Below are 23,915 nucleotides of genomic sequence, written 5' to 3' on the forward strand. Positions count from 1 at the left end.
CCTCTGTGCTCTGCCCATAAACCTGCCTCCTTGCTGTGGTCTCCAGTCCTGGTCCTGCTGCATCCATGCTGCGCTCTCCATTCTTGGTCCTGATGCCTGTTATGTCAACTTTGCGGCCGTGGCTCTTTGCAGTCTGTTTAGAGTATACTCTTTCAACATGGACTGTCGGGGCCTTCACTTGCCATCACTTTGCTGAGCTGGCATCAGCTCTAACATTAGAGCTGTCCTGTAAAAACTGGGTTGTCACTTCCACTTTCTAGATTCTTTGCGGTAATCATCATTTTACTTAGGATCAGATCATTTTTCTGTATATATTGTGTTTCCATTTTTAACCATGTAGGTACATATATCCATAGAATGTGCTGGTTATTTCAGTTACAATGTCATGGGCTATCTGATCTTGTCCTTGCAGAATATGATTACCAAAGATGTTGAATTGCTTTAAATGTTGTAACTACAAATGTTGTTTACTAAAGTGATCACATAGTTTGAAACTTCACTTTCTAGTTATGTATTTTTATTATGTGGTTTTTGTCTTAAGGTTTCAATAGGTTAGAGGTTTGGGACCCACATGACCTTGCATGCTAGAGTGCTATTGGCTATTCCAAGTAGGCACATTGCTCACATGCAAGACTATGTGGCCTAGGCCTTATAAAGGAAAGCTAAATGTATACTCCCAAGGAAGAGCAGTTAGAACAAAACATGGAACTCCTTAGTGTGGAGCTTCACAAGTGGCTCATATTGCCTTCTCCAGAGAGCATACTCTGCTAACTATTGGGTACATGAGCATGGATGTGAGATGGGCACTATCTAGCTAGTGTTCACCTCCATGTGGACTAGATTTAGAAAAACTTGGCTAGAGGTGAGTAATTCTTCACTCTGTTGGTGATCAATAGGTTGTATAACTATGCTCATGTCAAGCTATAACAAACTAGTGGTCTCTTCCACTGTGAAGATATATTACCTTCTGACCAAACAATGAGCCTTCTCTCTGGGTCTAGCATCTAATGTAATCACATAACTCTTTAGTCAGAATCTTACTTGAAAAATACATTAACCACTTTTTTTGCTCATCTCTAATGAACATATTTTTGCAGGTGCAGAGAGTAGATACTGTACATGTAAATCTTGTCTAGTCTTAGGTGTAATAACATAAATGACCCAACAATAGATAACACTGGGGCCCTTCCATTTGTCTTAACTCCACCTAAAAGGCAGGAATTACATTAGCTTTTTTAGGTATGACAATTTTACATATACGTTTATCAACTTGCAGCTTGCTAGAATACATCACTCCGGAAAGTAGCTTCTATATCAAGCTCATATAGTCTGCTGTGTGACAACTGAGGAGTCATGGAGGTATGGAGGATAGAGTGCCCTCACTGTCTAAGAGCAAAAAGAGATGAGGCCTGCTGTTATTTGTGACCAGGCGGACTTCCTCCTATTCCCTAGCACCCCTGCACTGCCTTTGGTTGCTGATATATAGATAGCTATTAGCAAAGTCTGATCTATTATTTCAATAAATAATGACGCCAATAAGGGATAGTAACAACACATAGACAAGACTTTGCTAATAGCTTTCTACATATCAGCAACCAAAGGCAATGCAGGGGTGGTAGTGAGTAGGAGAAAGTTCCCTTGGTCACAAGCAACAGCAGGCCTCATCACTTTCTGCTCTTAGACAGTGGGGAGCCTCTCTATCCTCCACATCTCCGTGATTCTTCAGTTATCTCACAGCATGCTATATGAGCTTGACATAGAAGCTACTTTCTGGGATGACATTCAGGCTGATGCTAAACTGTGTGCTGGCTGCAGTGCACGGTGTAACCCATGACTGGATGCGTGTCTTTAACCCCCATGCAAAACAGGGATTAGCGCATCCAAAACATACTTCCAATCGCACGCATAGGTAATAGCGCTCATCACATGCAAATGCATGTTGATGAGGCTATTATCTATTTCCCCCCCATGCAAAAAAAAAAATGTGTGCCCAAGGTGCATATTTTTACTCACCAAATTAACGCCTGTGCTGGAGCAGGCATTAATTTTGGAGGAGCCCAAAAAGTGTACAGAAAAGCAGAAAATACTGCTTTTCTGTACTTCCACTGACTTAATATTGTGGCGATATTAGGTCAAAGGAATTAAAAAATTAGAAATGTCCCAAAAATAAATTTAAAAAAAAGTGTGCTAACAGTCAGGTTAGGAAAACTGATGTTCTAAAATTGAGCATCCGTTTTTCTGATCGGCTGCCAGCCACCTCTCTTGGGCGCCCACTGCTGAGGAGGCGCTAGGGGCGTGCAATTTCCCTGTGTTTCCTTTTTACCATGGCAGTCCATTTGCATTTTGCATTGGGTGCCTCAGAGAGGTGCATATTAAGGGAGCGGGCTCTCAATGATGAGCGCACCTTTAATGCACGCCGATATTGCATTGGCCTGATTGTGTTCTAGGAGGCTGCAAATACACTGAGGTCTATAATCATTAGGCTGGGTAGTGGACAAGTGATGCAGCTACAGTTAGCAGCAGAACCTGCCCCTATATTCAGCAGGATCCATGTGCCAGCTAATCTATTCACCCAAAACGTATGCAGATACATATGGCCAGGTAATTGTAGGCCTACCTAAAGTGATCCAGCCTTGTGTGGCTGGCTCACTGTCTACTTGATATAAAACGAGGGTATACTGGTATTGCTTATGTAACACCCTACTACCGACAAAATTTGTTGAACCTTTCAATCCCGAATCAGAATTTATAAACTGACTCGTTTATGATAAAGGGTCACTTTACTTTTTTATTTGAGTAACATTTCTATTTGATGCATCTTTTTTTATATTTTTCATAAAACTCCAAAACACGAAAATGCGGATAAATATCTCCTAATTAGTATAATCAAGTGGAAAAGCTGAGGCAACTCACTCAATGCCAAGTATTTAGTATATTTTGTAATACTTATCAGCGAAAAGGAGTCCCGAAAGTCCCGACATGGCCATGTTTCAGACCGAAGTCCTGCTTCAGGGGAACTGCTCCGGTAATCCAATCCAGAAGTATATTTCAATCCATTAAACCACTGCTCATTCCATCAGCATATCCCAAACGGCTAGTCACGTGTAGATACTTTCTTCAAGCGGTTTGAACTCAGACACACATAATTTGAGAAATGGCGACATTGGACACGACTCAACGGGAACAAATGTCCAAGACTGTAATTCTTTTTTTTTTAAATTTAATTTTTATTGATTTTTCACAATTATATACATCATGAAAATTAGAAAATGTGTACTTCAACATAACACAACTACTTTACAAAAACCCATATTAAATCATCATTTGCATTGAGTACATATCCCATAATTGGGGGAGATCTATACCATTCAAATATTTAAGCAATCTTACATATAATAACAAAAGGTATTCTACCTATTTGTTCTAATATGTATATACGAAATAATTTAAAGAGAAGGGAGATTGATTATTTTTCTGGACATTATTCCCCCTATACCTCAGGTTGACTTTTATCTAGTAAAAATGTTTCTAAATGTGTAGGATCCACAAAACCATATTTATTACCCTGATAGTTAACTAAGCATAGGCACGGAAATTTCAAAAAGAATGTGGCACCTATTGCAAGTACCCGCATTTTTAATGAAAGAAAGTATTTTCTTCTTGCTTGTGTGGCCCTAGCCACATCTGGAAATATTTGTAACTTGTGCCCACAAAATAACATATTCCTTAATCTAAAAAACTTCTTAAATATATTTTCTTTATCCTGCTCGGCTATAAATGATAAAAAGAGAGTTGCTCTTTTATTAATGATGTCGATTGACTCCTCTAAGAAGGTCGACACCCCCACTGAAGATGGGATTTCCCCAATACCAGTCTGCTCACCAGTGACTCTGGGGGCCTTTTTCTCTAGGTAATAAATTTTTGAAACTTTGGGTATTTCCTCATCTTGATATAACAATATCTCCTTGAGAAATTTTTTAAACATTTCCCAAGGGGACATCAGCCGAGTGATTGGAAAATTTATAATTCTCATATTCTTAGAGCGCAACAAGTTTTCTATATACTCTACTTCCTTATGCATTGTAATACTATCTCGTATAAATACATTTTCAGAATTCTGAGTTAACTGGATCTTATTAGTTAAACTCTGAATATCTTTCTCATGTTTTTCTACAATTTTCACTTGATCATCAATTAACTTCCTATTAGTATTAATAGCAGTCATCAATGATTCATTCATTTTTATAACATTATTATCTAATCTCATTATCATTCTACCCAGGTCAGCCATAGTAACATTGTCGGGTACTACCATCGAACAATATTACTATCTAAATGAACTGGAGGTAATAATTGCACACCAGAATAAAGAATACTTCCATTCTCGGCCCGAGGAGGTGCCATTTGAATTTCAATTTCTGCACCTCCCTGGGCTGCCCCTATCAGTTCATTGGATGTTACAGGAGATGTAAAAGGCTTTGGCTGTGGTGGGGTTAAATGTCCTGCGCCAGGACTAAGGGAGATTAACGACATACCTCCCAAACTGTCCTCTTTTGGCGTTTCCAACACGTCACTGCCCCTCACGACGTGTTGATCCATGGGGCCTATACGTTGTTGCTGCAATGGGGAGGAGGTAATGATGATCTTTGCCTTCCGTTTCTTACCCATTGAAGATGATACTCAAGGATTTTAGCCGGCTCCCGGTCTCCCCCAGTCTAAGCCGGTCATTTAGGACGTGATGGGAGACTCGTTATAGGGTGAAGTGGACCTGGGTAAGAATTACAGTTGTGGACATTTGTTCCCGTGGAGTCATGTCCAATGTCCAATTGTAGGGGACCTGATGGAGAACTAAACCCATATCTACTCATTACGGGGAATAGCGGACCTGATGGAGCACTATAGCTGCTGACGTGTTTTCGGTGTCATATCTATTTGTAGTGGACCTGATAGAGAACTATATTTATTTGTCAAGGGGAGTAGCGGACCTGGTGGAACACCACAGCTGCATACGGGTTTTCCGGTGGCCCATAAAAGTTCCGGTTGTGTCGCCATTTCTCAAATTATGCGTGTGCAGTCAGGATATAGATAAAGGCAGCAAACCCTTATTTACACACGTATGTTTGATGTTTATAAAATAGCATGTGTGTGTATATGCTAATTTTTCTGCACGGACGTTTTGAAAATTCACCCCTTAGGCTCTTCTAAGCTTCTTGTTAAATACCTTCTACTGAGATCAATGAAGTCTATGAACTCAGCACTGAACAGGTAACAAATCCAGGAATTAGATACTAACTAAAGGAATTAGATACTAACCAAATAAAAAGGGAAATACAAGTAATTCCTATCATTGATCAGTTCAACAAAAGTCCCTGCATGAGAATCCCAGTTTTCTTCTGCACAAAGGCAGACAGTGTTTTGCCATATTTGCACATGTTAATTATTTACCTGTAATTTTCTTCTCCAGAAAATAGTTTTAGTGGAGCAACACCAATGGGCCACAATGCTTGTATGCTGCCTGGAGAAACTTTCCAAGCTTAGCGCTCTAGAACTTAGAACTCTGCCAACTGTCAGCTATTTATGATTTAGAAGAGTCTATATCTATCGTGACTGATGTGCAACTCCCAAAGTGCAGGTGAGTGGTCTGGGTAAACTCATGAAAAACATTATAGATCAGGAACAAAAAAAGATAACTATTTTCCACATATTCAAACTGATGGGGAGTAATGAACAGAAGGATCCCTCCAAGGATGGCTTAAATAGGCCCAAAAAAATGAAAATGTACTGGGCTATACTCTGAAAACCAGGAAAATAGGTCTGTGGAGGATTTATTCAAGTAATACAAATAAAAACTCAACATTCTGTTCAGTTTTTAAAAGTAATCATGGTGGACAAGGAGGCAATAAAAAGAAAAGTTTGCTTTTTTGCAAATGACAATAGGATAGGCAACAGAGTGAATACTCCTGGGAAAGTAGACAGAAAAGAAGTGATCTAGGAAAGTTTAAGAAGTGGTTGAATGCTTGGCAGTTAAAATTCAAAGTAAAATGTACAGAATCATACATTTGGGGGTACAGAAATCCAAAGGAGCAGTACATGACAGATGAGATACTAATGTACATCTTAGGGTGATTATGCCAGATAATCTCAAGATAGAGAAAAGTGTGCTAGATAACATGGTGGCCAAAACCAGACGTATGCTAGATAGCAAAGAAAGAAGCATAACTGGTTAAAAAAGGAGATAATTCCTCTGTACAGGTCACTGGTAAGACCTGTACCTCCAATATAGACAGGATGGAGGTAGTACAGAGAAAGGCTTTCAAAACTGTGCAGGATCTACCAAAAGCCATATGAGATAGCAAATGTTGCTTACCTGATGTAACAGGTGTTCTCACAGGACAGCAGGATGTTAGTCCTCACAAATGGGTGACATCGAGGATGGAGCCCACCACGGAAAACTTCTGTCAAAGTTTAAACAGAACTTTGACTGGCCCCTACTGGGCATGCCCAGCAAGGCACTGACCCTGCAGCCAGCAGGGGTCTCCCTTCAGTCTGATGTTCAAAGCTACAGGCAGTGCCTAGAAAGTAAAAACAAAACAAACCCAACACCGCGGGGTGGCGGGCGGGTTTCGTGAGGACTAACATCCTGCTGTCCTGTGAGAACACCTGTTACATCAGGTAAGCAACATTTGCTTTCTCACAGGACAAGCAGGATGGTTGTCCTCACAAATGGGTGAGTACCGAGCTGAGGATGTCCTGACTTGCACCAAATGCACCCAACGACGTGCAACAGGCACTACAACTGGGGTGGAATTTGGTAAAGGGCATCCGCACCCTACCGGGAAGGTGGAAGGGTGTTGGTACATCACGTTGGAAAAAGGTTACGCAAGACAGATTGGCCGAAGATGGAGTCCTGTCTTCCAGCTTTGTCCAAACAATAGTGGGCTGCAAAGGTATGGAGAGAACTCCAGGTTGCAGCCTTGCAGATGTCAGGAAGCGGCACCGATCGAAGGTGTGCCACTGACGTAGCCATGGCCCTCACAGAGTGTGCTTTGACACGGTCTTGAAAAGGGATGCCCGCTTGCTCATAGCAGAAAGCAATGCAGTCCGCCAACCAGGAGGAAAGAGCCTGCTTACCCACAGGTTGTCCTAACTTGTTAGGATGGAAAGAGACGAATAATTGAGTGCTCTTCCTGTGAGAAACTGTACGGTCTAGGTAAAAGGCTAGAGCCCGTTTACAGTCTAGGGCAGTGGTTCTCAACCTTTTTTTGGCCGGGACACACCTGACAGATGGTTCTCACATGCGTGACACACTGAGCATGTGACCGTCACGGGGCTAAATGTAAACATGCACTCTGCATCCACAGGACTCCCCTCAACCCCCCACAATGAGTGCAGAGCAGATCTAGGGCATTACAACTCACCATACAAAAAAGATATTCTGGTTCTGATGACATCTCAGTAAAAGCAAAACAAACTCCCTTTACTACCAGGCACAATAGCCCTTCTTATGAAAAGACAGTAATTTACCACTAATGCATGTCCTATTGAGAAAACACAACAAATAAGATTGATACAAAAGCCTACATGCTAGTAAAATACCTCACCTCTGTCACACACCCAGAACTGACCTTCACCAAGTACAGAAAGACCACACATTATAAATATGGAGACAGAAACTGGAATGGAAAACCAAAAAAGCCACTCTGCATGCAGTGCAAACCTAGAGAAATGGAAGAGAAATATAGCACCTAACAGTCCCAGGATCTGCAATAATGCACACAAACTAACCCGCACAAAGATACACCTGTATTATGGAACACACTCAACCAGTAACAACCCTATCTAAGAAATACAACTATTAAAACCAGGCCCTAAACACTAATACATTTCTTATTGGGAAAACAGAATAAGCCAAACTGCTATAGAGCCCAACACAGAAATAATTGTAAAGCTATACTAAAAATGTTACAAAACAGCTGCTGAACAGAATAATATCCAACAATTAAAAACTCATAAAAATTATTAACACACGTCCAAATATCAATAAAATATTTCAAAACAGCAGACATCGCATAATACCCAATAATTAAAATGGCAATCAAGAAAAATAAATTTAAAAAGCCACCTTTTCTTACCCTCTCCAGCAACTCTTCTACTCCTTTCCCTTCCAGGCCAATAGCACTCACAGGAAGCAGCAAGGGCTGCTGAAGCTCTGTCCTCACAGTCCTCTTCCTTAGCGCCCACAACCAGTCACTCACACACATAACTCCAATTAGACCCCACGAACAGTCTCGGTCTCTCTCACCTCCCTGACCAGTCTCTCTCTCAATCACACTCATGGTCTCTTATATACAAGCTCTCAATCACACACAAATGCTCTCACACCCACACCAGCTCTCACCCAGGCTTCCATTCACACCCACACACACCAGCTCTCACCCAAGCACCCATTCACACCCACACACACCAGCTCTCACCCAAGCACCCATTCACACCCACACACACCAGCTCTCACCCAAGCACCCATTCACACCCACACACACCAGCTCTCACCCAAGCACCCATTCACACCCACACAAACCACCTCTCACCCAGGCTTCCATTCACACACAGACACCCCAGCTCTCACCCAGGCACTCATTCACACACAGACACACCAGCTCTCACCCAGGCACCCGTTCACACCAGTTCTCACCCAGGCTTCCGTTCACACCAGCTCTCACCCAGGCACCCGTTCACACCAGCTCTCACCCAGGCACCCGTTCACACCAGCTCTCACCCAGGCACCCATTCACACACAGACACACCAGCTCTCACCCAGGCACCCATTCACACACAGACACACCAGCTCTCACCCAGGCACCCATTCACACCCACACACACCACCTCTCACCCAGGCACCCATTCACACCAGCTCTCAGCCAGGCACTCATCCACGCACACAGGCGCACCCGCTCTCAGCCAGGCACTCATCCACGCACACAGGCGCACCCGCTCTCACCCAGGCACTCATCCACGCACACAGGCGCACCCGCTCTCACCCAGGCACTCATCCACGCACACAGGCGCACCCGCTCTCACCCAGGCACTCATCCACGCACACAGACGCACCCGCTCTCACCCAGGCACTCATCCACGCACACAGACGCACCCGCTCTCACCCAGGCACTCATCCACGCACACAGACGCACCCGCTCTCACCCAGGCACTCATCCACGCACACAGACGCACCCGCTCTCACCCAGGCACTCATCCACGCACACAGGCGCACCCGCTCTCACCCAGGCACTCATCCACGCACACAGGCGCACCCGCTCTCACCCAGGCACTCATTCACGCACACAGGCGCACCCGCTCTCACCCAGGCACTCATCCACGCACACAGGCGCACCCGCTCTCACCCAGGCACTCATCCACGCACACAGACGCACCCGCTCTCACCCAGGCACTCATCCACGCACACAGACGCACCCGCTCTCACCCAGGCACTCATCCACGCACACAGACGCACCCGCTCTCACCCAGGCACTCATTCACGCACACAGACGCACCCGCTCTCACCCAGGCACTCATCCACGCACACAGACGCACCCGCTCTCACCCAGGCACTCATCCACGCACACAGACGCACCCGCTCTCACCCAGGCACTCATCCACGCACACAGACGCACCCGCTCTCACCCAGGCACTCATCCACGCACACAGGCGCACCCGCTCTCACCCAGGCACTCATCCACGCACACAGACGCACCCGCTCTCACCCAGGCACTCATCCACGCACACAGACGCACCCGCTCTCACCCAGGCACTCATCCACGCACACAGACGCACCCGCTCTCACCAAAAACTTCTTCTTCCTTCGCTGCAGGGATGGGCTCCAGTTCCGCCGCGGCTTTACTCCGGCGGGCCTTCTTTTTTCGCCACCGCGGGAATGGGCTCCCGTGGTGGCCTCGGTCGGGTTTCCTCTTCGCCGCCACAGGCTGTGGCGGCCTTGCTTTGTCGGGGTCAGGTCTCCTCTTCGCCGCCACGGGAATGGGCTCCCATGGCGGCTTTGCTTCGTCGGGGGTCGGGTTTCCTCTTCATTGCGCGATCTTGCTTCGTCAGAGTTCAAAATTCCTCCCTGCCTGCCTCACCGGCCAATCAAAGGCTTCCTCCCTTCTTCCTACGCCCACTGGTAGGGAGGAGGCTTCCGAATGGCCTGCGCGGGGGCAGGCAGAATGAAGGAGGCTTCCCATTGTGTAATGGGGATAGGAAGAACGAAGGCTTCCAATTGGCCCGCGTGAGCTGGAAAAAGGCAAAAGGAAAGTAGAACGGGGTAGTGGGACACCGGGAGACGCGACACACCTGGCGGTGTTTGGCGACACACTAGTGTGTCGCGACACACCGGTTGAGAAGCGCTGGTCTAGGGTATGCAGGGTCTGTTCTCCAGAGTTGGAGTGGGGCCTGGGAAAAAAGATAGGTAGTATGATGGATTGATTAATATGAAACTCAGAAACTACCTTAGGTAAAAATTTAGGGTGAGTGCGGAGTACCGCCCGGTCCTGCAGGAGCTTAGTGTAAGGCGGATAGGTAACTAGGGCCTGTAATTCACTAACCCTGCGAGCTGAAGTGATAGCCAAAAGGAATAACACTTTCCATGTGAGATACTTTAACTCACAGGAGTGCAGAGGTTCGAAAGGAGGTTTCATTAGACGACCAAGAACCAGATTAAGGTCCCAGGATGGGGCCGGAGGCCGTAAGGGTGGCTTCAGATGGAGCAAGCCTTTAAGAAAACGTGTTACTAGGGTTGTACTGAAATAGGGACACCCTGTACACCTTTATGGAAGGCGGCTACCGCACTGACATGCATCCTAATGGAAGAGGTTTTAAGACCTGATTCAGAGAGATGCCATAAATAGTCCAAGAATTTGGAGATTGGACAGGAAAGGGGATCAAGGGACTGAGAAGTGCACCATGATGTGTACCTTTTCCATTTGTATGAGTAAGACTTTCTTGTGGAAGGCTTTCGTGAAGCTATCAGGACTCGAGAAACGGAATCTGAAAGGTTGAAAGGCTGAAGAACTAACCTTTCAACATCCATGCCGTCAGGGACAAGGCTTGGAGGTTGGGATGAAGGAGGCATCCGTCGTTTTGAGTGAGCAGATGCGGGTCCTTTCCCAGAGGGATGTGCCTGCGGATGGAGAGATCCTGGAGTATTGGAAACCATACTTGGCGTGGCCAGTAAGGTGCTATCAGGATCATGGTTCCTCCGTCTTGGCGTAGCTTCACGAGAGTCTTTGACACAAGAGGAAGTGGAGGGAATGCGTAGAGCAGACCGGTTGTCCACTTGAGGGAGAATGCATCCCTCGGCCGAGAGTGCTGGCTCCGAATGAGAGAGCAGTAATCGTCCACTTTGTGGTTCTGAGGGGACGCAAAGAGGTCTATGCGGGGAGAACCCCACTTGTGAAACAGAGAGGTCGCTATCAGAGGATCGAGTGACCACTCGTGCGGTCGGAAGACACGGCTCAGCCGGTCTGCCAATACATTGTCTACTCCCGGCAGGTAACTGGCCCTGAGGTACATGGAGTGGGAGAGGGCTTCCGCCCAGATCTGCGCAGCTTCCTGACACAGAAGGAAGGAGCCTGTGCCTCCCTGCTTGTTTATGTACCACATGGCCACTTGGTTGTCCGTCTGGATTAAGATTATCTGATGAAAGAGATGATCTTTGAAAGTGCGGAGCGCATAGCGGATTGCTCGAAGTTCCAGGAAATTGATCTGGTGTTCGGCTTCCTCGTTGGACCATAACCCTTGGGTTTGAAAGTTGTCCACATGGGCTCCCCAACCGATGTGAGAAGCGTCGGTGGTTAGGATTACTTGCGGATCCGGTGGAAGAAAGGGTAAGCCCTGAAGGAGGTTGACCTGAGTCGTCCACCAGGTTAAGGATAGGCGCAGCGCTTGTGTGACTGTGACTATGGAGGACAGAGGCTGAAAAGCTTGAATCCATTGGTGTCGTAGAGTCCATTGTGTTACTCTCATGGCTAGTCGGGTCATGGGAGTGACTTGAACCGAGGATGCCATGTGTCCTAGGAGAATGAGGAACTGGCGAGCCGTGGCCGTGTCTTGAGACTGGAGCTGGTGAGCTAGGGACATGAGAGTTTGGACCCGTTGAAGCGGAAGGTAGGCCTTTGCCTGTAAGGTGTCCAAGTCTGCCCCAATGAAAGATAAGGTTTGAGATGGGACGAAGCAAGATTTCTCGTAATTGACAAGAAACCCTAAGGAAAGGAGTGTGTTGATTGTCAATTGTAGGGAGGACTGGGCAATCTGAGGGGTGGAGGCCCTGATTAGCCAATCGTCCAGATAGGGGTATACGTGGACACCTTCCTTCCTGAGGAATGCTGCTACAACTACGAGGCATTTGGTGAAGACTCGTGGAGCAGATGCCAGACCGAAAGGTAGTACTCGGTATTGATAATGGTCGCGGCCTACTAGAAACCGCAGATATTTGCGATGGGATTGTGTTATCGCAATATGGGTATAAGCGTCCTTGAGGTCGAGGGAGCATAGCCAATCCCCTCTTTGCAGCAGAGGGAGTAACGTGCCCAGGGTTACCATCTTGAACTTTTCTTTTTGAAGGTACTTGTTGAGGGCCCGAAGGTCCAAAATTGGACGTAGCCCTCCTGACTTTTTTGGAATTAGGAAGTACCTGGAGTAAAATCCCTTGCCTCGTTGAGAGGGAGGGACAGGTTCTATAGCATTTGATTGCAAAAGAAGGGATACTTCCTGTTGTAATTGAGTCAAGTGGCTGGATAGACTCCATGCTTGAAGAGGCGGGGAGTCTGTCGGAAGAGTTATGAAATTGAGGTGGTAACCCTGTGCGATAATTGCCAGCACCCACTGGTCTGAGGTAATCCGTATCCAATGCTATAAAAAGTGGCACAGACGACCCCCTACAGGGATGTGGGGGAGTGGGATATGGCATGTGCTCCGTATCGGGAAGTCAAAGGCCTGCCGCAGGCCCGGGAGGTGGGGCTACAGCAGGTCTTTGTTTCCGAGGTTGGCGTAGCTGAGGTCTGGTGGAGGATCGAGCCGGACGAGGCCTAGTCGACGGAGGGTAATAACGACGTGGCCGAAAGAATGACTTTTTAGAGTCCTTCTTAGGTGGTGGTTTGGAGGATACCTCAGATGGAACAGACGAAAGTTGTTTCAACGTCTCGTGGTGATCCTTCAATTCCGCCACAATCTGTTGAATCTGTTCTCCGAACAGATTGTCCCCCAAGCAGGGTAAATCGGCTAGACGATCCTGGACCTCTGGGCGAAGGTTGGATGATTTTAACCAAGCCCAACGTCTGGCTGAGATGGCAGTAGCTGAGACTTTCGTGGAAGCATCGAAGATATCGTAGGCCGTTCTGATCTCGTGCTTCCCAGCTTCAAATCCTTTGTGAAGGAGGGCTTGAAGCTGTGGCTGGTATTGGTCCGGTAATGTGTCAGCGTAGTCCTGCATCTGTTTAAGGATAGCTCTGTTGTATTGAGTCATATAAAGTTGGTATGAAGCTATGCGAGATATCAGCATAGCCCCATGATACACTTTCCTTCCCACACTATCAAGGAATTTGTTGTCCTTGATAGGGGGAGTGGAAGAGTGTGGTTTTAGGCGCTTGGCCTTCTTTTGCGCAGACTCAACTACAACAGAGCGATGATCCAGTTGAGACTTCTGAAATCCTGGTGCTGACTGAACGAGGTATGTTGAGTCAGCTTTTTTATTAACTGGTGACACAGATGAAGGTGATTCCCAGTTTTTCTTTAAAAGATCCAGAAATACCTGGTGAATGGGGATGGAAGCGATGATTTTTGGGGCATCCAGAAATTGGAGCAGCTCCATCATTTGGTGCCTGTCATCGGTCTCAGATTGCAGCTGAAAAGGCACAATTTCTGACATCTCCTTTACAAAATTTATAAAGGAGAGATCTTCAGGAGGAGATCGTTTTCTACTCTCTGTAGGAGATGGTGGGGATGGTAAATCTGTATCTGAAGATGTATCATCACCCCAGGTATCATAAGGATCATGTAGGGCTTGCAGTCCTGAAGGACCTGGTAGAGGATCCAAAGACATCGATGGAATCGGTGCTGCAAGCGGAACTGTGAACGGCATCGAGGGCTTCGGGGGTACCGATGGAATCGGTGCCGATCTTGGAATCGATGGAGCCGAAGGATAAATCGGTGGAAAGGTATGTGAAGGCACCGATGGAACGACACCGGACGGGGGAATCCGGAACGGTGTTTCTCCTGTCGATGAATGTCCTTCCGGAGATGATGGTTGTAGTCGGTGCTACTGGAATCACCGATGGAAGGGCGCGCATGAGTGCCTCCATACGATTTAGTATCGGTGCCAACGCTTCCACTAGAGGCTCGGTGGTCGGTTCCCTCCTCGGTGGCAGAGTCGGTGCTGAGGTCGGTGCCTGAGGCGGTGCCGGAATCGGTGCCGGAGGCGGTGCCGGTGGAGGCTGGAATCTTCGCATCGCATTCTCGATGGCCTCCTGGACCAGCCGGTCCAGTTCTGCCCGGAGACCAGGGGTAACCATACCCGGCTCGACGGGAGAGGGAGGCTGAGGCAGGGCCGGAAGTACCACCGTAACCGGTGGGATCACGGCCCCCGCACCCCGGGAGGGTGAGGGTTTCCTCGGTGCCTGCGAACGAGACGTGGACGGTGCCAGGTCTGACCGAGGCTTTTTTGTCGGTGGCTCGGCCTGTTCAGAGGTCGATGGTTGTGGATCCTCGACGGGCCGAGACTTGTGCCGTCGATGGCGATGCTTATCCTTCCGATCTCCTCGCCCATCCGGGGAGGGGACAGGAGTCGACGGCCGAGAAGTCATCGGTGGAGGACGGTCACCGGAGGGTTGACGATGGTGGTGCAACTTCGACGGTGCCGGTTCCGATGACGTCGATGCTATCGATGGCGTTGGGGTGGGTGCATGGAAGAGGAGCCCCATCTTCTCCATCCTGGCTTTACGACCCTTAGGTGTCATTAGGGCACATTTAGTGCAAGTCAGGACATCATGCTCACTTCCCAAACATAGAACACAGACCCGATGGGGATCTGTGATTGACATAGTCCGGGTGCAATCCGGGCAACGACGGAACCCCGTCGCCATGGCCTAGGGCCAAATTTAGCCGCGGGATTGGTAAGTGCCAACAGGCCTCTAGGGCCAAAATCGACGGCAGTCGATGAAAATCGGCAAAAAACTTACCAGCTTTCGCGGAGGTGACAAAAATTTGTCGAAGGGAGACCCCTGAGGGGCAAATTTTCTTCGGAAAGAAAAAACCGAATTCCTGTCAGGAACGTGGTAAGAGAGCTCCTTTCACCGCGTGGCAACTGCTGCGCGGAAAAAAGAAGACTGAAGGGAGACCCCTGCTGGCTGCAGGGTCAGTGCCTTGCTGGGCATGCCCAGTAGGGGCCAGTCAAAGTTCTGTTTAAACTTTGACAGAAGTTTTCCGTGGTGGGCTCCATCCTCGATGTCACCCATTTGTGAGGACAACCATCCTGCTTGTCCTGTGAGAAAAGACATGACCTAAATATATGAATCCTAGAGGACAGGAGAGGCAGAGGAGATAAGGAAGACAGTTAAATACCTAAAAAATAAATAAATACATAAGAAACAAACAAACCTTTGTTAGAGGAAAGAATGGTCTTGAATAAGAGGTCACAGTATGAGGCTCCAAGAGGGTAGGTTCGGCAGCAATATCAGAAAAAAATGTCTTTAAAGAATGGGTAGCAGATGCAGGGAATTGCCCCTCATCAATGGAAGCAATAGAGACAAAAGCAGTATCAAAATGCAGGAAAGAAAAAGGATAAGCATAGAGAATCTCTGGTTACAAAAACTGAGGGGAAAGCCAAAAATTAACTGGAAGCAATGAGAGTGCAACAGGAATGAAAGTAGACATTCCTGAAATTAGCCTTACAATTCTTGGGGTCAATGTACTAAAGGAAGAAAACATGTGTAAAGTCTGCTTCACAAGCTAAAAGGGATGTGGGCCTTCAGAAGGAAAATTATTTCATATGAATGTCTTGGAAGTGAGGAGATAAACAAATTCTGATATAAATTTAAATAACATCCTGTACTAAAAAAACAAAATGCTAAAATTAATAATCAAGTAAAATAAATCACAATGAAAATTCTAACAAAAGCACGGAAATGATTACTTATGTATCAATCTATTAAAAATGATCAGGATCTTGAAACCTCAATGCCTTAAAGTATATTGATGAGTCAGAAGCTAAACACCAATGGAAATGTTAATTACATGAAAAACAAGTCCCACAATACTAGGAGTTTAAGAATTTCAAATTAGGACATCAAACACCTTTGCCAAATAGAAATATAGAATATAGGCTTTTCAAATGTGGCCACAAAACCTTCCACTGGGATCACAAGTGCATTAAATGGCAGCATTCTTAGTCATCAGCATAAGTAGTGGAAGTCAGATTGGTGCCTGTGAGCCAGCACATGCTCACAAGCCCTGCATTAGCATTGCCTTTGCATGAGTTTCTGTAGTAAAAGGAATCCCCGAACCAGGAGGGATAAAGATCACTTCAAGACCTGTGAGCTCTTACTAGCCTACAGGTCCCATGCTGATTCTCATTATTTTATTTATTTATTTATTTGAGGTTCTTTATATACCGACATTCGTTTAGTAACATCATGTCGGTGTACATTCAACAAAACTTTAGCAGCAGCGCTGGAACAGATAGAAAATAGCGGCAGTGCTTTACAATTAATATTCAACTTAGAAAGGACATTAGTAATGCTGCAGCAGCTTGCAGATTACTGCTGGTCTTAGGACCAGTGATGAGGTGAAGGGGGGCAGGCACTGAGTTGGTATGCACTGGTGGAGACTGCCACTGCTCCTCACTTATGACCCATGACTGAATCTAGCCAAGAGAAAAATGTTGTCCCTGTCATCAGCTTGTCCTCTCTTCCTAACAGTTGTCATCCACCTTTGCCTTGGGGTCCATTTTGTATCAATGAGGAAAATGTTCAGGATGAATTTTCAAAGGAGTTACATGCATAAAAGTAGCATATATCAGCAATTTTCAAAAGCCATTTACGCACATAAAACCTTTTGAAAATTCAAAAGGAGAAATTACTACTTACCTGATAATTTCCTTTTCCTTAGTGTTCTGGCTCACATAAAACATCCATATTTTATTATCCAGGCAGCTAAATTTCCCCCCAATCAGTCCTCATGACAAAGATTCTGTAAGTCTGAAATTGTTTATTGTACAAGTAAACTTTACTCTCAATTGCTGCACTTCAGACGCAAGCCCCAGGCAAGAATCTTTGGTAACTGGAATTATGGCAGGAGAAAGGAGTTTCTTGTGTTGCAGGAGTTAGTTATTGTAGAGGTGGGAAGGATGAGGGGAATATGAGGCTGATTTATCCATAGAAGATGGCAATAAGAGGGAAGGTGAAACCCAATCCGTTTCAGGGGGTAACACACAGAGCACACAGCTATTCAGAGGCAAGCATGGATCAACTGCTTCATGGCCGAGAGCTGTCAAAAGAAACGCCTCCACAAGCTAGAGACAGGCTCCAATGGAAGCGAGCCTAAGAACCACGTAACACAGGGGGAGCATGAAGGGCAGTCCTTTGAACCTATAAGGCACCCAGGAAAACTTAAGTTAGGTTGAATAGGATTCAAGCTCTACAGATAGTGAGAAAAAGTGGAGGGGGGGGGGCCCTCTTAAAAACAAAGGCTCACAGATTTTTATCATAGGTTACAAACAGTGCTTCATTAATAAGAATCCTCAGAGGTGAGGACTGCACTAAACACAGTTAAACAACATTACAGACATGTACCCACTGCTGGGGACAGAACACTTAGTATAGACAGGGGAATCCAAAACCAGTAGGGTTATGCACCTCTACTAGCAGATGGAGATAGAGCAAAGCTGACATCATAGTATATATACTCCTGCAGTGACATCAACTTGCCAATATTCTCTGCAAAAATGAACTGTGGACAAACTATCAAAATTTGATTATTAAAAGATAACGCCCATATTGACCTCACTGGCTCCCTATTACAGCACATATTGCTTACAAATCAATGACCATCATTCACAAAATTTTAAACAATGATCATCAAGGTCTAAACACCCTAAACATAATTCCTCAAAATCCTCCAAGAAACCTACGCTCTAATAACTCAGGTTACCTAAACATCCCCCCATCAAAGATGTGCATCCGGCAACAACAAGAGAAAGAGCCTTTTCCATTGCCTCCCCTAAACTTTGGAACACCCTACTAAAGTCCTGAGAACCCAGCACAACCTAAAAACATTCAAAAAAGACCTAAAAACACTGTTTTGCAAATTCTACACTGACCTTCATACATCTGATCATCCCAACTTTCAATTGAACTCTCATCTATAAACCTCTTAATACCTTCTCTCCAACCTGAACCTGCATACCCTCCTCATCCAACCTAATAGTGCTTTCTGGACTTGATATGTTTATTTCTGTAAATTTTCACATTGTTATACTGTTTCACAACTGCTAAGAAAAATGTATACTTTGTAAACCGTTATGATGGCTCTACCGAATGACGGTATATAAAACTCAACAAACAAATAAATAAATAAATAAACCAACCATTCCAGCACTCAGCCAACAGGAAAACACTGAGCTCAGACAAACACTAATCTAGGGACTGGCTTGACATGTATCAGTATACCCTGGTATACCAAGCACCCAAAATATTTTTTGGGGAGTTACAATATACTAATCAATTCACATTCAAAACCCCCTCATAGATTATTTTTAAATGAATTCTCTAAACACTAAATGGCTCATGAACCATGAATCCTTTCATTCAAAATGCCACAGCTATTCACTAAAGAGGCTGCCGGATCTATGTTGTGACCCAAACTAGCCTCACTATTTAAATGAAGAAAAATTTTTGAAAGATGGAGGACGGGTTTCATATGTATGAGTTTAAAACCCCAACCAGGGTGAACTCAATTTTTGTAAATATAATCATAAACTAGGCCTCGGGTGTTTGAACTGGTTGCACATATCTTTAAAAATTGGATGGAGGAGGCCTGGTTTATGATTATATTTACAAAAATTGAGTTCACCCTGGTTGGGGTTTTAAACTCATACATATGAAACCCGTCCTCCATCTTTCAAAAATTTTTCTTCATTTAAATAGTGAGGCTAGTTTGGGTCACAACATAGATCCCGCAGCCTCTTTAGTGAATAGCTGTGGCATTTTGAATGAAAGGATTCATGGTTCATGAGCCATTTAGTGTTTAGAGAATTCATTTAAAAATAATCTATGAGGGGGTTTTGAATGTGAACTGATCAGTATACCCTGGAACACACACAGCCATGCAGGAGGACCATAGCACAACCGTTCAGCAGCCAACTGTGGGAAGTTGGATTCATCCATCTGTACTCAGGAAAAGGAAATTATCAGGTAAGTAGTAATTTCTCCTTTCTTGGCGTACAGATGGGTGAATCCAAAACCAGTGGGATGTACCAAAGCTACTCCTGAACAGGGCGGGAGACTGCCCGGGGTCCAGTCAAAACCACATGTGCGAAGGCTGCACCCTCCCAGGCTTGCACATCCAAGCGATAATGCTTGCAAAATTGTGTAAAGAGAACCATGTCGCCTCTTAGCAATCTAACCTCCTCCCATGACTCTGTCTGAGACCTAGTGGAATGAGCCCTAACCTGACTAGGCAATGGCTGCTCAGCATCCACATACATGGCTGTGACTACCTCCTCAATCCAGTGGGCTATTGCAGCTTGTGACACAGGCTCACCCTGATTACTTCCACCATGGAGTATAAACAGCTGATCTGTCTTACTGAGAGGTTCAGAAACTTCTAAATACCTCAAGATATGCCTCTTGACATCCAAGGGCGTTACAGGCCATATTCCTCTGCATCTCAGAGGACGTACAGAGACGGCAGAGATTCAAGTGAAAATCTGAGAATTCATTTTGCAAAAAGGAAAGAACAGTATGCAGCTGTATTGCCCCTGGAGTCACTCGTAGAAACAGTTCCTGGCAAGACAAGGCCTGACACCCGACAAACTGAACAAATTGCCAGAAGAAACACTGCTATCAAGGTCAGTAACCTCAAGGAAAGGTTTTGCATCGGACAAAAAAGTAAGGCCCACTAAAAATTCCAAAACCAGATTAAGACTCCACAAGGGCATTGGTAACCGTAAGGGAGGATGAAGATGCTTCACTCCTTTCAAGAAACGGGCCACATTTGGATTAGCTGACAATGCCCACCATTCACCTGGAAACAGGCAAGAGCCACCACCCATACCTTTAAGGAATTAAGGGTCAACTCCTTACTCAAGCCATCCTGCAAAAATTACAAAATGAGCAGGATCTTAACCGAATGAGGAAGAACCCTTTGATCTTCACACCAAACCTACTTTTGTGCACTTGCTATAGAGGCATTTTAGCAGGCACATAAAAATATTTTGTGCATCACCCATGAAGAACCATTTTAGAGCCTGCAAGATAAAATATTTTAGGAACAAGTTTCTAAACACTGGTCCCAAAGTTATCCATTAATTTCAGTCAGTTAAAAAAAACAGAAGACAATTGGGAAACAAGAAGATTATATAAGCAAGATAATCTTGTGTTCAACAGCAGAACCAAAGAATCTGCCAATAATCCTAAAAATAAAATACAGTAAAACTGTAAGGAGTTGACATACAGTCAAATCAGTTGAGGATTATAATTTCTTCTAGCCAGAAAACTTGATAAAACCAAGATACTGACATATATTATTATAATTTCAGGATTTACAGTACCCTAAATCAGAGTACTTCATAACAAATTACAAATTAAGTGGGTGAGTTAATAGGAGAAAAAGTGACTTGTCCAAGATCACAACATGTGTGATGGCAAAAGCGGACTTGAAGCCAAGTTTTCTGGTTCCCAGTGCATTGTTCTAACCACTAGGACATTTGCTTTCTCCCAAACGTTTGGCGATATAATTACAAAATAGTAATGCATACACAAAACAAGGCATATTATAAAGAAGAGTAAGCTTCAGAGGTCTGGATATCAGCGTGCAGGGCTTCATTTATAGACAAAAACAAAGTGGAGCTGTCAAGCGAGGGTGGGAGTGAAGGGAGGGAGCGGGCCCAAGGTCAGGTGTGACCTGTTGACTTATGCAAGAGACCAGGGGCAGGTGTGAATCCCCCCCCCAAACACACACTCTCTCACACACACCTGAATAAACTCTTCCTCCTCCTTATCCCTGTGATCCTCCATTCCCAGCCTCCATCAGTGCTATATCATCAGCCATCCTTTGCCCACTAGTGCTCTTTCCCTCCCCTCTCTTTCCCTGTAGGCTGACTGGAGGGGAAGAACTGGAGCAGAACACCCACGGCTCTCTGCTTCTTAAGTCTGAAAAGAAGTGGAGGAACTCCATTCCCCACAAATTAAGCCCTGCCAGAGTGAGCTGAACAGACAATAAAAGTTAATATAGGAAGGCGTGAGCTCAGTATACTATTACTGCAGTGGGAAATGAGAGAAAGAAGGGGGATAATAGCTTGAATTTGACGATAAAGGAAATTAATAGCCTACTGAAATGCTTGAGAAAAGAGAACGAGACCAGAAGACAAATCCATTTTTTTAGTAGCATTCCTGACAAGATTTTTAAAGGGTGAGACAAGAAGCTTGTAAAGAAGATTACAGTTATCAAGACAACCAACAAGATCTTGGCATACAGTTCTGCTGAAAATGATAGAATGGATATATTTATACTGTAGAGGAGGCATACATGTAAATAATTTTCAGGGAAGAAAATATATGGGGGAAAGGAGAGAATTATTTCAAAACAAGGGCTGGGGAGAATTGGTGATAAGAACTGGGAAGAAGGGATTAATGAAAGTAGAGGGACATCAAATCACACCCATTTTTAGATTTGCAAGCCTTCAATTACAGAACACCATATAGTTGAAATTTACAATGATAGTCTTACCTCCACTAAAATATGAAAAAACAACTACTTACTCTCAGTTTCTGAGTCTGGGCTGCAACTCCATTTGGGTACATCATGGCAATAAATATTGGAACATCACCAAGGGGACTTCCAACTCCTCCAGCAATGCTAATTCCCAGTGAGTCAGAAGGACCCTATCAGCATACAATGAAATTAAATCAGATTCGGTATTTGATTATACTACTTCCTGAGAATTAATTAAGTATTTGTAAAAGATGTGGGGTCTAATGCATCCATACGGTGCAATGTGGTCTGAATTGTACTTTAAAAACATAATCTGCAAGCAACAGATTCCATGCAATAGGCAGCTTTCTGAATCATTAATAACTGTTGCAGCTCGAGGCATTCCTAGGGCATTGCAATACTTCAGCTGGTCACCCTTCATACTCAGTGCTGTCCGGCTAAAGTTATGCGGGTAAGTCTAGTCATTGAATAAGGCTGTCCAGATAATCTTATCATATATGTTCAGTGGTAGACTTATTTGGACAAGTTTTGCATAACGATGAAATTACTTCTTACCTGGTAATTTATTTTCCTTTAATTTGGTCAAACCAGGCCAGACCAGTGGGTTATACATGCCAACCAGCAGATGGAGACAGAGACTAACAGGCTTCTGTGAAAGCGCTTGCTTTCACCTGGCCCCCATCCTCTCCTTTTTCCAACCCTGCTCCCCTTCCCCCTCCCTGTTATTTGTAATTTCTCCTTCACTTCTACAAAGTTGATTGTAAACCGGCATGATATGTCCTATGAATGTCGGTATATTTAAAAGCATTTAAATAAATAAATAAATAAAATAAATAAATGTCACTCCTTATATACCTTCATGCTGACACTAGGTTGCCAGTATTCTCTGTCTCTAGCAGATGGTAGGCAAGCATCCCATGCTGTAGACTGCAGCCTGATAGGCTGAAAAGGAAATTAAAATTTGCTGAAGCTCCTGAAGTGAAAGACTTGCTTTCCCTTCCTCAGCTGAGTGGAGTCCATATTGTAGAATGGAGAATTTTTTTAAATTAGAAGAAACTTTAGTGGCTCCAGCAGTGAAAGCCAAGTGCTCCCTCTCACTGTTGAGCAGTACAGGACCTGAGGTGGTAGCATCCAAATAAGCCTTGCTGGTGCTTCTCCTACCTCCTTTGGTATTTCTCCTCCCCTCCCCCCCCCCCTTCTGTGCCTTCTCCTCGGATCCTCCTGTGTTTTTTTTTTTACCTTGCCTTTAAGGTTTTGTGTGGGCCAGGGAGCCTTGCCACAAAGCTTAAAAACAAAAACAACCCCCCCCCCCAAAAAAAAAAAACCAAAACAGAAATGCAGGAAAGGATCAGCCCTTGCAGTTCACTGGCGGCTAGTTGACGAAACAGGATTTATTGATTGGTATCACAGCAGTGCATGTAAATGTAAAATACATTTTGTAAATACTATTTTTATTTCAGAAGACTGTACTTTGAACAGGGCAGGATTTGAGATTATGGCACCCATAGGCAGAGGATCAGGGATGAGGGGCAGGTTTTCACCCCTGAAAATCACAGAGAAGCATAGGGAACTCTAGTTTTTGAATGTCTCAGAATTTGGCTACCTAGGCACTTGCCTATGTTGCCAATGCCTAAATCTGATCCTGCAGTTTCGTTATATAAACTCTCCCATTCTAGTTCAGGGAAGTGGTTAATAAGAAACTTCAAAATAAATGCATAATTTTAAATTGTTTTTGGAGAGGGCAGGGGGGAGGCTTTAAGATTTGCCTAGGGTGCCTTATACCCTTGCACTGGCCTGAGAAAGGGCACCACACATAGATCCTCACCATTTCCCACATCCCCAGGGGGGACATGCTGGGGAAGGGTGGGAGGCAGGTGGTAGGATTCCTGGGAGTCTGGTAGGGTTGCCAACTTCCTAGGTATATTATTACTGATATACTGTCT

General features: G+C 45.0%; 1 protein-coding gene across 5 annotated transcripts in view; it reads right to left on the reverse strand.

Annotated features, from left to right (window-relative positions):
• The window catches only part of MPDZ (multiple PDZ domain crumbs cell polarity complex component), a 662,189-nt gene that overhangs the window by 21,222 nt on the left and 617,052 nt on the right, over positions 1 to 23,915 (reverse strand). For all 5 annotated transcript variants that reach the window (XM_029605550.1, XM_029605570.1, XM_029605559.1 and 2 more), the window contains one exon: positions 22,020 to 22,142. In XM_029605550.1, the coding sequence (XP_029461410.1) occupies positions 22,020 to 22,142 (123 nt within the window). The remainder of the gene's footprint in view (positions 1 to 22,019; positions 22,143 to 23,915) is intronic.

Source organism: Rhinatrema bivittatum, chromosome 1 (assembly GCF_901001135.1).
Source record: "Rhinatrema bivittatum chromosome 1, aRhiBiv1.1, whole genome shotgun sequence".
Classification (NCBI taxonomy): Eukaryota; Metazoa; Chordata; class Amphibia; order Gymnophiona; family Rhinatrematidae; genus Rhinatrema; species Rhinatrema bivittatum.